Here is a 13,668-nt window from a genome sequence, read left to right as displayed (position 1 = left end):
AGCAGATAATGGCAGTCCAGTGGGACGAGGTATCAGATGTTGTAAAGCGGGAGGTACGTCTGTTACAGAGCAATAAATAAGACGAATGCAAAGGAGAAAAAAATATATGTAAAAAGCCGTATACATACCATAAACCATTGTGGGACTGTGGCTTTCTTCTAGTCCAGGATATTTATGTATTTATCGTGGTTTTATTGTGGTCTGCTGAGGGCAGTGGTGAGTAAAGGCTACACACGACTGTTGTTGCACGTAAATCAACACGCATTATCTCTCTCAACGATTCTCGTATTTTCTGGGGGAAAAAACGCCGTTTTGTAATATCTTTTCATTCTCCGGGGTTCCTTAAGCGCTCTGTATTTTTTCCCCTATTTTAATTATTCACATTTAATTACTCTTAAGTGCTGCTTTTTTTTAAATTAATTTTTTTATCTTCACATATGGATATTTTAACCCAAGCTCGATAAGTGATTAATTTCACATTAGGAATGTTTTTTTTCTTCTTCCAAGTCACTGAGACGCTTGAGGGATTGCGCTCTTAAATCCTCGGTTTATTTTAAGGGGTCTTTATCGGTTTGCTGTGTGCGTTTATCTCTCGCTGTCTCACTTTCCTCCTCGCACACATTGTCTCTTCCTGGTAATGCTTTCTATTTTCTCTCCCCATTCTCCTTGTGTGTGTGTGTGTGTGTGTGTGTGTGTGTGTGTGTTTCTCTCTCTCTCTGGAGGCGACGTGTAATTATTGTCAGAGGGGGACCGTCATAGATCTGCGTGACCTTGGACACGAGAAGACAGAGGCCACTCCGGGCCACACGGGGAATAAGTGACTCTGTCATGTACGTGGTGGTCGCTCTGCCACTATGCTGGGGAGTCGACATAATTAACAACAACAACAACAACTTTGCTAAATATAGCCCTGAAGACTTAATGAGTGTGTAGCCCGTAAAGGCTGCATCCTGAGCATTGGAGGCTCTGACACTTTTTTTTAATGAAAGACATAAAGTTACAGGAGTATTAGTTTCCCTAAAAACTCATGAGTCGTGTCCCAATTCCACCGAGCGAACGACTTTAGGAAGATTTTGAATATTGCTGCAGGGATGAATCGGATCCTTAGTGCAGATATTGTAATCCTGTTCATGGAGCGTTCGCTTGCCATCACCTGTGCTGCATGTTGCACGGGCTGTCCTGTCCCTAACAACTGTATCACTGGGCAACGTTCTTCCAGGTGTTTCGTAGCATAGCTAGCAGCCTCCTCCTGATGTGTAGTCACTTAACTGTCACCTCCATGGGGCTGGATTGCAGGCCCCGGGTCCTTGACCGGGGGAAACGCACATCTCTACCCACCTCGAGGCTTCGGCTGCAGCAGCGCAGTTGGCGGTACATCCTGTCTGGTGCTGTCTGGTGCTTGTTTCCTGGCTCCCATACAGACCCCCCCCCCCCCTCCAACCAGGTGCCGCTCCGTCCGCATTATTCACACTTCTACCTTTTACACACAGCAGCTGTTCATCACCTAATGATGCCGGCTACTGATTGAGCAAGGCGGGCAGGGAGCTGTTCTCTATGGCCACACTTCAGACCAGGCCCCTCTTTCTGTCTTTTGAATTTGAATGCCATTACCTTGAAATGTCACGTTTCAATCTTAGTCCTTCATGGGCTTCTTTTCTTTACCTTCAATTGAGTTTTTGTTGTTGTTTCATATAAAGTACTCGTCTCTTCAGACGACATCTTCGGCCAACATGTCCTCCCGACATCAATCTCACCGCATCACGGCATCAGCATCTTTCTTATCCTTATCCTTAAGTCCGACTTCTATATTAAGAGGAGGCAAGTTGCCACGGTAACGCTGGTATTCACAGTGTCTATAAGAGGCCATGAGAATTACTGTAGCATTTCATATTGATCAGGATGAGTGGCCCGCTAATTGGATGTCATGTCAAGGCAGCCAAGTGATGATAACTTTTTACAATAGTGCTTAATAACAGTGGTGCCTGCAGTGTTTGCTTTATTTGTATTTCATTCAGGGTGAAATCTTCCTGTGGCAAGTCAGTCAGGGGTTTGAGATAATTACATCCTACAACACAGCGTTACGGCTTTTTATTTTTTAACAAAAGGTTTGAGGAAGTATTTTTTTCTTTTCTTTTCTTAATCATGCGAGTTCTTTGTTTAACAGTCTAATTTAAAACAATGAAGTGAAGGAACGAATTGTGATATGAAAAACAAAGACGACGGACAAAAAGAAATGTTAATGTGTCAATTGTATTGATGATTATGTTGAATCGTTTTAATGGCCCCGTAACATTAGGGGAGAATGGCTGTAATTGTTATACTGTTCTCTCAACGTATTGCATTCATCTTGAAGCTAAAGCTGATTGTCTGTAACATCTAATTTAAAATTCAGCCCGAGTAAAATGTGTTATGAGTGCGCACTGTCTACTCAAAAGTACTTATTTCTGTGCAGAACTTACCCAGATTCTTTGCATATATATATATATATATATATATATATATATATATATATATATATATATATATATATGCACTGAAGATGCAGCAGCAGCCGCCGCTACTTTCTACCCTCCATGTCATTGCCTCAGAAGCCATATTTAGAGGTCAGACCCTGCCCAGATAATCCCCCCCCCTCCCCCCCCCCCCACCTGGCATTCGTTATTTAATCAGACACACAACTTAACTTCTAAAAGGTCAGCGCCCCCTGTCGGTGTAAGACGGGGTGCTTTGATTTCCGTCGTCTTCATCCTCGCTCTTCACCATCGTAAGCGAGCATGATTTGCATTAATGTCAACTTCTGGGTCTATTACCTAAAGCTAACTGGCTGAATGGCACTTTTCGCAGCGGTGATCCACTTACGGGGTCCAAATGGGGTTCTTTCCAAAAAAAAATGGTCTGTGCTCGCACTCCCCCGGTCCTCTTCCTCCTCCAATGATGCAAAGGGCCATCTTATGAATATATTTGGGTCTCCTCACAATCAAAACGAAGCATTAGCCGCAGTCAATGAGGCTCGACAGGTGGCAGAGAGCGGAGCAGGAGAGCCGGGTGCAAAAGAAGAGAGCCACAGGTAGCCCTCTCTGTTTTAGATTGTCAGTGATGGTGTTTCCAATTACAGAAACCGTAAATTTGCTGTAAAAGGCTGCAGACTGCCGGGAAGGGTAGAATGGAATGGGGGTAATTGGTGGCGGTGGTGGTAATGGGGGTGGGGGAGTGGAAGGCGGGTATTGCATGAGATATATAATCCATATCACTCTCCAGTGGGAGTGGAGCAGCATTAGTCAATCAGGGGGATCATTAGTTGTTTTTAGGCCTCTCTCTCTCTCGCTCAACGCTCTGCAGATGCGTCACTCAGGAAGCCTTTCTCTTGTCTTTGCTCCCTCCTCTTCAGAAAGTGAAGAAATATCCCCGGTTGTGTTTTTGACCCACCACAGGGGGCGTTAGACTCATAGCTGCGCACACACAATGCTTTACGGAGCCTGCGTTTTGTTGTTTTGTGAGTGAAGTGTTGCGAGCACGTCCTGAAATGCAGCCGTTCGTTCCCCCCCCCCCCCCCCGAGGATAACGCCTCGTGCATATTAGCGCTCCGAGCTTAACGGGTGAACTAAAGCACAAGGCTCGTGTTCGGCAGCTGCGACGGGAGACGACGCGCCATCCCGCCAAGGCGGCTTCGGTTTGCCCGTCTCGATACGAAAAGATGTTGCCTGCCTTCCTTTTTTGCAAAAAAAAAAAAGTTTGTTAATTATAGCCATATTTCTGTTTCCGGATCCTCTCCAGTGGATTGTTTTCCCCCCAGCACAAGTCCTTTTCATAGACGCACTCCCCTTTGACTCCTAATTCCTTCGTTCTTCTCGGCCAGGAAGTGCGAATGCTTCCACGAGCAGCCGTCGTCGCTCTATTGGCCTCTGTCATATTGTGATTATTTACCCTTCTGTGGTTTAATGGCTTTGGTAAACAGCTTAATAGAATTCAGTACGGCCTTGGGATGCGTAGCGAAAGGGCACATGATTCACTGTTTTCATTGGCTTTTTGTTCCCCCTTGTCTCTGCTCACACACCGTGCGCCTCAATATAATCAAATCCCATCATAACCAACCAGTAAAACTGTCTCCCTTTTCTCTCGCTCTCCTTCTCCATTGTTTTCTTGTTTTTTAAGCCTAATCGCTCTCTCACTCCGTACCGGGCATTCACAATGTAATTATATATGATTTACAAACAGCTGCAGCCATAATGGTGTATAAACAAATTACAGAACGAGGGAGGAGAAACAACAGAGGAATAAAGAGATGAAGACCGAGAGGAATTGGCTAGCGTCGGACGGAGGCAGTGGTTTGGTTTCTTTTTTTGGATCATCGCTTTGGCTCTGCCTTCAACACCAAATGAGCACTCTCACACGACGTGGCTTACCCGATATTCAGCTGTCTCTATGCCAACATTAAATAGGAGTCTGCCTCTGTGACGCAGAGTGTCCTCGCTGCACTTCCTTCCTAATGTGACTGCTCACATTCATTCAGACTTTTCACCGGGATGCCGCGTGCTCAAGAGTTTGCTAAATTGACCCCTGAGGGTCTCGATTTTTCTTTCCGTTCCCACCTGCAGCGTTTAAAAGCTACTTTCAGTCTATTATTGTGGTCATCTATATGGGATTCCACATGGCTGCCTTTTCTTTGTACTTGTCTTGACTGTGCGTCCGCAGACGTGCACTCAACCCAGAAGTACGCCAGCACACATTGATGATGTGCTCCTGATAAATTTATAATCCCAAAGCCAGTTCACCTTTGTCCAAGAAACCTGCAGAGCAAATTGGATCTGAAAATCCCAGCAGATGAATGATGATGCCTAAGACAAGGAAGGGCTAAAAAATGCTAGAAAGGTATAAGGATGTGTTACATGTACTTCATATGTGTGGTCCCACAAAGTTCATATCCATGTTGTCTGGAGTTGAGTTGACATGCTGACTTAATGAAATAGAAAGATTGTTCTGACCACGAACCAAATTATAAAAGACTGCACGGAAGAAAATCATGAGACGTGTGTTTTTGTTTTTGTATCTTTAGAGAAAAGAAATCATGCCAGTGACATGGATTTATTGTTGAACTGCGACTGGACTTGACTTACGGGTTCCCAGCGGCTCGTAAATCATCTGGTTAAACTTAACGATCCATAACACTGCACCGTCTGTGCCCTTTGGACTGCATCACCCCAACCGGAGCCCAAATGGAGTCCGGTGTGTAGTTCCAGACCACAAGAGTCAACCGACAGGAAAAGTGCAACTAGTCCGATCCGTCTGCAGCGGCGCATGACTAAACTAAATCGGACCAACTGTGAACATGTGTGACACGAGCTGCACCAATGGACGTATATAGAGGACACTATGCCCTTTTCTTTCATATGAAAGCGGTGCATGAAAAAGTGAGACTTGCAAAAATGAAATGACCTGGATCTTCCCGCGATTCTTCCACATCCACAGGGGGGGGGGGTCAATAGAGCAAGTGCTCTGGCGTTTTTTCCTCTGCATTATTCAGTTTTTAGGACCTAATGGTTTCAGTGAGGGCGTTTTAAGCATTCGTGCTGTGATGCTGATTTACCTCACAAACACTGCCAGGCGTCTCTTACCAGTGGACGTCTTTGTGGGGCCCGATGGCACCACGTGTGACTTGGAAGTTGTAATTGCCTGGTTAGGCCGCTATGTTACATTTGCACTCTCAACGGGGGCTCGGCTGCACCCAACATCAGTGCACCAGTGAGAATGGAGGCATCAGACATATTTGTCTTGGCTAACCATGCTGTGTATGTGGGTCTGTGCAGGTCACTGGGTTCTTGCACATGGGGTTGTACTGTACAGTTCTTGTCAGCTCATTTTTAAGAAACCAGAAAATGTGTGTATATATGCAGGTATAAACCCTCTTAAAGCTTATGTGTACACACATAAATGCACACTCGTCCAGTCTGAGCTGGAAGGAAGGCACGCACTAACTTTTTTTTAATTAGATTAATAAATCAAGGAGGTGGCTGGCTGTGACGGCTGGAGCCCAATGCCATTCCAGTAAGTCTGCATCACGTCGCCATGGCAAAGCCGGTGCATAATGATGTAACTACACCGTGTGCGTGTTTGTGTGTTACGAAAGCAAATTCATCTGACATGTTTTCCAAAAACTGCTTTCTCTACAAAACGCTGAGGACGTCTGTGAGTGTGTTCATGCTCCCGTTCCCCTCACTGCATTCATCAGCAGTTGGTGTAGCGGTGGGTGGCCAACGAGGTGTTTTGGAGGCCCCGCCCCCTGCCCTGACCCCCTCCACATTCAAACGGAGCGCCCGCCGCTTCCTTCACACTCCAGATCCCTCCTTCCTCCTCGCTGGTGCTTTTCCTCTGTTCGACGTCCTAATGAAGGTTTGCCTGTCTGCAGTTAGTTGGCAGCTTGTCGGCCGTCTCAGATTCAACAGCATCATTATGTATATTTGTCTTGTTTTCCAACAGCAGAATTAATATTAAAGTGTTGTTAATGACACCGCAGCAGTAAAAGAACGGTGTGTATTCCGAGCTGCACTGGCTGCCTCCGAGCTGTTTGTTTGATAGTACAGTAATATGCACGGTAAGCAGAACTTACTAATTTGACACGCACACACACACACACACTGACTGCATTTACGTGCATGGGAAACCAGGTTAGTAGAGGAAAAATCATGTCATGCCCGGGAAATCTGAGGATGCGTTTCGCCTGCGCCAACGTAACCCGGTTACTGTAAAACCCCAAGTTTACATACAGATGGTCAGGAATCAGATTTCTCCCCCTGTTGGGCTTTTTCCTCAAAGGCTGGCAGAGTCAAAGTGTATTAGGGATACATGAAGCTGCAGCTTGACGAGGGTGTATTTTCAGCTCTGAGCATTAGCACTGATGGCACAGTGAGGGGACAGACTGTGTTAGAGCACACTGTGTTTCCCTGCTATTGGTTCATACTCCATGTTGCACACATTCTAGTGTTCAGCTGTGGAAATGGGCTAATTCTTGGTGTCCATTTAGTTTAGTAGTTCTTTTTTTTTTTGGGGCTCATTGTTACGTGTAGCTGATATTTCATTCAGAAAAGTGCACGAGAGCCAAGTCGAGTCATTTCATTTCTCACTCCGCCGTCTTAATCGATATGTTCCTGAGATTTATTCACCTTCGGATATCGTTATGTCGTGTTTTTGCGAAGGTGATTAATTTCTCTCCATTTATGGGGCGAATCTTCCTCACATTCCTCACACAAGTCATAAATATATTTCCCAATATTAATGTTTTCGACTTTGTTTGAGATCTTTTTCAATACCTTTCTCAAAGCCTTGATTTTATTTTGTACCTCCATAGACCCTCCCATTGTACGAATGCGTGTGGTTAAATAATGCTCCATTACTGATTATGACCCTGCTTCCCACACAACCTCCTCCAGGTGGCAGATCAGTGAAAATGGCCTCTAAAAACACACATACACACACACACACACACACACACACGTGTATACAAACACACGCATCCACTTGCATGAGAACACTAATAGACCTGCGTGCGTAAACATAGTATGACATACAGAAATATATACATATGACACAAACACCAGGAAGTGAGTCACTTGGAGATACTTAGCGGCGTCACCATCGGCCCCCCCCCAAACGCCACTCATGGGTTTGAATCAGAACGCCATTCAGCGCAGTCATTGAATTCACGGAGCACCGACTCGCTTTCCGATTTCTCCAATCACCGCCGGCCCCCATCGTCGCCCCTGAATCCACCATAACGGGTCTGCCGTGTGTCATGTAAAGGCTTGATAGGCCATAAAAGCCCGTTGGAAGAGCTGGCTCTCTTTACTGTAAGCTGCACGTCTCCAGCAGGGTCAAACCAGCGTTAGCCGCGTGGTGCTAATGGACTAACAGCCATGTTTCCTTGGGTTTAGAGCCCATGGATTGTGGCATACCATTAGAGCTGAGTTTTAGAGAGCAGCCATCCTTAAATAACAATCACTTTTCTCTTGATCCCAAGATGAAGGTTTTGTTTTTGGGGATTGTATGAAAATCTGTGTGCTCTACCAAGATGGATTTGTATTATTTTTCATTTGTACCTTTTGAGCAGTGAACTGAAACCCGGGTGTTTTTAATAATAAACCATGTCCCTGCAATAAAGTAATCAATCTCCCATTCATCACAACAAAAAGCCCCCCAAAAAGATGCTGAGAAGTTTACAAACGGCATGAACAACCTTCATAATCTGTGCACAAGACTTTTTAAATGTTATACAGATTTTTTGTATGAACTGAAACTTGCAAAGGAGCTCTGCAGGGTGTGTTCAAGACAACATTAATTAAATATCACTTCAGTCCCATCTTACACGATCACGTCTTACAATGTTCAACTTCGTCTCTATTGGGAGTGGGAACTCGTATTCCAAATGTGGTAAAATTCATAATACGGGCAACAACAAAAAAAAACGGTAAAACACATCGATGTCAAAGTGAAACAAAACAGCCCATAAGTGATGTAACGGAATGCAACTTAAAGAAAACCGAATCGCACTGGAACCGTTAACTTAAAGTGTGTGAACCCCCGTGTCGTTGTCAGGGGCCCAGTTGGAGAATCTGATGGAGACCATGAGGGCCGAGATCGCCGCCCAGCCGCCCGTGGAAGGGTCCTACGCTCCGCGCCGAGGGGACATCTGCCTCGCCACGTTTGCTGACGGCGAATGGTGAGTGCACGGGATTATAGGAATGCCGAGACTGAATCTATATATATATATATATATATATATCGATTGAGACTGAGATTGTGTGTTTCTTTCCTTCTCAAGAATACCTGGCATTTCATTTTTTTATTTTTTTTCACCTCTATCTTTTAAGCCTGCGATGCGTTAACTGCAGACACCCACAGGGTGTAATTAGCTCTCTGCCTCTTCTTTGGCCTTTCAGAATCAGCAGCCGCTTGACAGTAACACACACACACACACACGCACACACAGACACGCACACACCGGATGTTGGAAGTTTACAGATGGTCATGGGGACAGATAAAAGTCACAGTGATCGAGGGAGGGAGGGAGCGCGAGAGAGAGCGAGCGTCTGTCAAAATGGTGACGGTGGAAAAAAAAGATCCCTAAACTGATTAAAGAAAAACAAATGTTCCCTCGACACAGGTGCTCCCCTTCCTCCAACCTTCCCTCCATCTTCCTGGCCAGGTTTATTTTAAGGGGGGGGGGGGGGGGCGACACGACACTAAAGTCATTCTTTTGTCTCGCCACCAATGCAAGTCAATGAACATTCTTAAACCTCCACTTTCTTCAGCCTCGTTTGTCTCCTCGATTACTTGCAACATGAAAACTCCCACTCCAAGGGGCAATTGTCTGAGATTTGTGTTCTTCTTCCTTTCTTTTTTTTTTACCGGTAATCTATTATTCAGCGAGCTAATTATGTTTATGTTTGTATTGTTCTTTGTATTCTGTGATGCATGTGGAACGTCGGCGTGTTTCATTGGGGGGCTAATTAAAAACTGGGTGCCTTTCATGTCCTCTTAGAACACCACAGAGTGAGTAAATAGAAAGGAAAAAGCTCTGTTAATCAGTCACTCACACTTTGTGTCTCTCTCTGCGCTCATTGCTGCTCTCCGTCTTCCTGTTAATCACTTATTTGTTTTTTTTTAACTTTGTTCTCTTGTCTCTCTCTTTGCCCCGTGATGCCGTAATTGTGTGGCGTCAAATTGTCTTTTTTTAAAATTTGGTCTTCTCTCTCTCTCTCTCCTCGGAGATGAGTCGGCCGAGTGACGGTCAGGTGATCTGGCTGATCTGTATATTGAGTTTTTTTTTTTTTACTTTTCAAATTCGAAACCTGCCATATGTTGGAATAATCAAACTCCTGTTTTTTTTTTTTATGATTAGCACTAATGCACTCTAGTTATATTTTCCCACGAGGCCAACATAGGTCTGAATTTCTGTTCTTTATTGCAAAGAGGCCTCTGTGCAATTTTCACAGCCCTGCCACGTCCTGATAGATCCCTTCTGTCGCCTCTCACTCCCCCGGCCTGCTCATCCTCTCCTGTTCCTCTCCCCCGATCACAACAGACAGATCCTCCAACACCTTCTCCCCAGGGAAATAAGCACGGAATCATTTACTCATCTCCTTTTCCTCTTGTGCCCTCTGTCTTCATCTCTCTCTCTCTCTCTCTCTCTCTCTCTCTCTCTCTCTCTCTCTCTCTCTCTCTCTCCTCTCTCCATCTCATTTGCTGCTGCAGGTACAGAGCCAGAGTGGAGAAAGTCGAGTCACCGTCAAGGGTCCACGTCTTCTACATTGACTACGGCAATGTGAGTAACCGTGACCGTGAATTTGACTGTGTGATTTAAAAAAAAAAAAAAAGTGCTGAATGTTGCACGGTCATCATTAAAACATAGTCCCATTGTTTTTTTTTTCGGCGGAGGGAGGGGGGTCTCAAAAATGAAGAAAATGTTTTGTTAAAGCCAAACCCACAGCCGGAGGGAGTCTAGTATCTGAAGAGGGATTTCTGGTCTATTTCTTGCCTCTATTCAGACACCAGTTGTTTGCTTATCTCCACATTCAAAGCAACCTAACATCTATTATGTGTCCTTCCAGCTGCAGCTGTTAGGACAAACATGATGCCGGCTTATTTGATTTCCCTTTTTATTGTTTACGACCGAGTGTACAGTTTGTATTCCTTTTCATAACAACAACAAAAAGCAGAACTCCCCCACTATACATATATATTGTATTTCTTTCTGTGATGACGAAGGCGCCATATGCTTGCGAGTGCGTTATTGTGTGTGTGTGTGCATGCTTGCATCACCAAGTGGCTCATGCATCCAAACCCCAGCCTGCGGGACATTTCCCATGATGCAGTGGAGCGGCGCAGTGTGTGACTGACCCCGGTGTGGGGGGGGGCAGCTCGAGGTTCGGCTGGCAGACACGATGCGTCCTGGCATTTTGCTGAAAGTGTGATTCTCCGAGGCCGACCTGGCAAACCGAAAAAAGATCAAATGGAGCTGATATCTACCTCCGTTCGCTGTAGCTTTGCGTCATTGAAGGTTGAGTCACTCTGGCCTTGATGTCATGGCTCTGTGCCATCAGCTATTGGATGCTAATATTGCCACCTGTCTCAGGTATAGGTCAGTCCCTGAAATACGATGTGGTCATTAACAAAGACAGCAGACCACTTTTGTCTTTCACTTTTAAGGCCCGCATTTACAGTGCTTTCAAAATCTAATATGGCTTTGATAAATCTTAACATCGTAATCCATAATAAACGTTCAAGGCATCCTGTCTAGACTGTACAGTCCAATGAACACATTAACCTAAGATATGGGGGGGGGGGGTCGTTAAATTAACTTCCCATTTCTAACGGCTGTATTTGTCTGACTTTCCACCAGCACGCTCTCCCTTTTCGGAAGCCGGCGGTGATTAGTGATTGGCCGTAGCTCCCATTGCCTCACACCTGCCATCACGTGTCAACCTAATTGCTTATTTAATGCTTCAAATCCATGAGATTAACTTTTTTTTTTTTTTTGATCTAGCAATGTGCAAACTAGAGCGTTAACATTGATATCCGCACTAAAGATCAAAATCGCTTGTCGGCTTTTGAGCACGAATACAAAGATGACAGTCGTCAACGCGGCTCTCATCTCATGGAAAGTCTTTAAAAAAACAACGGCAAAGGTTCTTCCAAGCAAGGTAAACGCATAAATAAAGAATACAATCATTGCACAATTAAACTCGGGTTATTGTCTCTTACGCACGCTTTTAGAAAAATGTTACTTTGTTCATCGTTTGGTTTCTCAAAATGGATTTCAACTCTAATTGTATTCAAACGCAACGCTTCAAGTAGTGTTGCCTCTTTTGTTTTTGTAATGATTTTACAGATTTGAGTGTTTTCTAATCTGACAAGTCTGACTACCGCCGTGACGACTATCGGCGTCTTTACTCTCCGCTTGTAGCCGAGCTCGAGAGCAGATGGAGCTCAGTGCTGCTGTAGAGAAACAGCTGCGGAGCGATTGGTAAGGTGGCATGCACAAGAATGCAGCCCCGTGAGCAACGACATGGCATCTGTCCGTCTTTCTCAGTTGTAAACTATCATTGTTGAAGTGTTGACTTACGGATTTAGTAAAAGAGGAAAAAATGGAACTACGTGACAGGTTGACGTGGGTTCATTTACAGCCCGAGTGTGTGCACGGTGATTTATTGCCCTTCATTTGATTTGAATGATGCACTAAGATCGGAAAGTGAACTTTCAACACACGCTTTTAAAAAAAAAGTTATGTATCTTTATCCTAACTGAACAAGCCAGACATTTCTCCCTACATCTCCCGTTGTTCCCTTCACTCTTAATTGGTTTGAGGAGGTGGAAGTCTCAAGATTAAATGTTTTGTTTTTTTACCCTGAACCCAGACTGACTTGACAGCTTCAGTATTTTTTAATTGATATGTCGGATTGCATAGATTAACACTGTCTTGAAACATGTTCCATATTGACTCTGATTCCTGTCCCTCAGAGAGAAGTTGTGTCGTCCACTCGTCTGGCTGCCATGCCCCCTGCCTTCGGCACCAGGACCCTGCCAGCACAGGCCACCGAGCATGCCTTCGCCTACATCCAGGTCCCACAGGACGTAAGTGCCGAGTAGAGAGATGTGTCGCAGCTTGAAAGCTTCAAAAATGTAACTTTTGAGATATCAACTTCCTCCGTCTCATTCATTGCCAGCTTTTTGAAAGTTGACTTTTCTGGCAATACATGAAATCTTTTTTTTTTTTTTTTCAGTTTCAGTCATCGCACGAGGTGATACGTTTGCAACTAACAGACGGAGGGGGGGGGTCTGTGCTCGTGCATAATGCATAATGCATGCGGTAAAAGCACGTTGAATAATTGACATAGTGGCCGAGAGGTATTAATGTTCATGCACAATTTGATAGCACGTACTATATTTCTTCAGACACCCAGAAGCCCACACGTCCTGAACCACCCAGGTTCTCAGTGGGTATTTGTTTACGTATATAAATGTCCATCTGATAGCCGAACAGCAGTTACTGTTTTTTTTTCTTCAGCTCTAATCTTCTTGTTTACGTCCGAGTGTGTTTACTCGACCTCAGCTGACCAGTGTGTGTGTGTGTGTGTGTGTGTGTGTGTGTGTGTGTGTGTGTGTGTGTGTGTGTGTGTGTGTGTGTGTGTGTGTGTGTGTGTGTGTGTGTGTGTGTGTGGGTGGGTGGGTGTGTCAACTCATTCATAGCCTCCTGAGCCAGCAGCATCCTGAATAGTTTGTGCCGATATACAATGTTTTCTTTTGGCATGTGCCTGATTGGCACAGTGCTAAGCCCCGTCTTTAATTAGTTGTGTGTTTGAGTGTGTGTGTTACTTTAAAGGGTATCTGTTCCACAGCCTAGAATGACTATTTCTTTTACACACGTTTGCGTGCTGCTATGTTGGATTATTTATCTTCAGTTCGTGAAGGAGATCGAGCTCAAGTTTGCTATAAATCCTTTTATTTATTTTTTGGAACGTTTTATTTTGCATTTTCAACAAAACAGAGCAATCCTTGACATTTAAATACATAGACACAACAAAACCAACATGGTACACTCAAAGCAGTAGTATCAGTATCCATAGTCCATCCCACAGCAAGTACAAATGCCAATCTCCACCTACTTGAACATCGACA

General features: G+C 44.6%; 1 protein-coding gene across 1 annotated transcript in view; it reads left to right on the top strand.

Moving 5' to 3' along the window:
• The window catches only part of snd1 (staphylococcal nuclease and tudor domain containing 1), a 150,507-nt gene that overhangs the window by 117,010 nt on the left and 19,829 nt on the right, over positions 1–13,668 (top strand). The window contains exons 19-21 of the mRNA XM_034526872.1: positions 8,587–8,710; positions 10,246–10,315; positions 12,511–12,624. Of these exons, the coding sequence (XP_034382763.1) occupies positions 8,587–8,710; positions 10,246–10,315; positions 12,511–12,624 (308 nt within the window). The remainder of the gene's footprint in view (positions 1–8,586; positions 8,711–10,245; positions 10,316–12,510; positions 12,625–13,668) is intronic.

This window comes from Cyclopterus lumpus, chromosome 23, assembly GCF_009769545.1.
Source record: "Cyclopterus lumpus isolate fCycLum1 chromosome 23, fCycLum1.pri, whole genome shotgun sequence".
NCBI classification, from domain to species: domain Eukaryota; kingdom Metazoa; phylum Chordata; class Actinopteri; order Perciformes; family Cyclopteridae; genus Cyclopterus; species Cyclopterus lumpus.
Note: the sequence above shows the minus strand (reverse complement) of the source record. Positions and strands in the feature narration are given on the sequence as shown.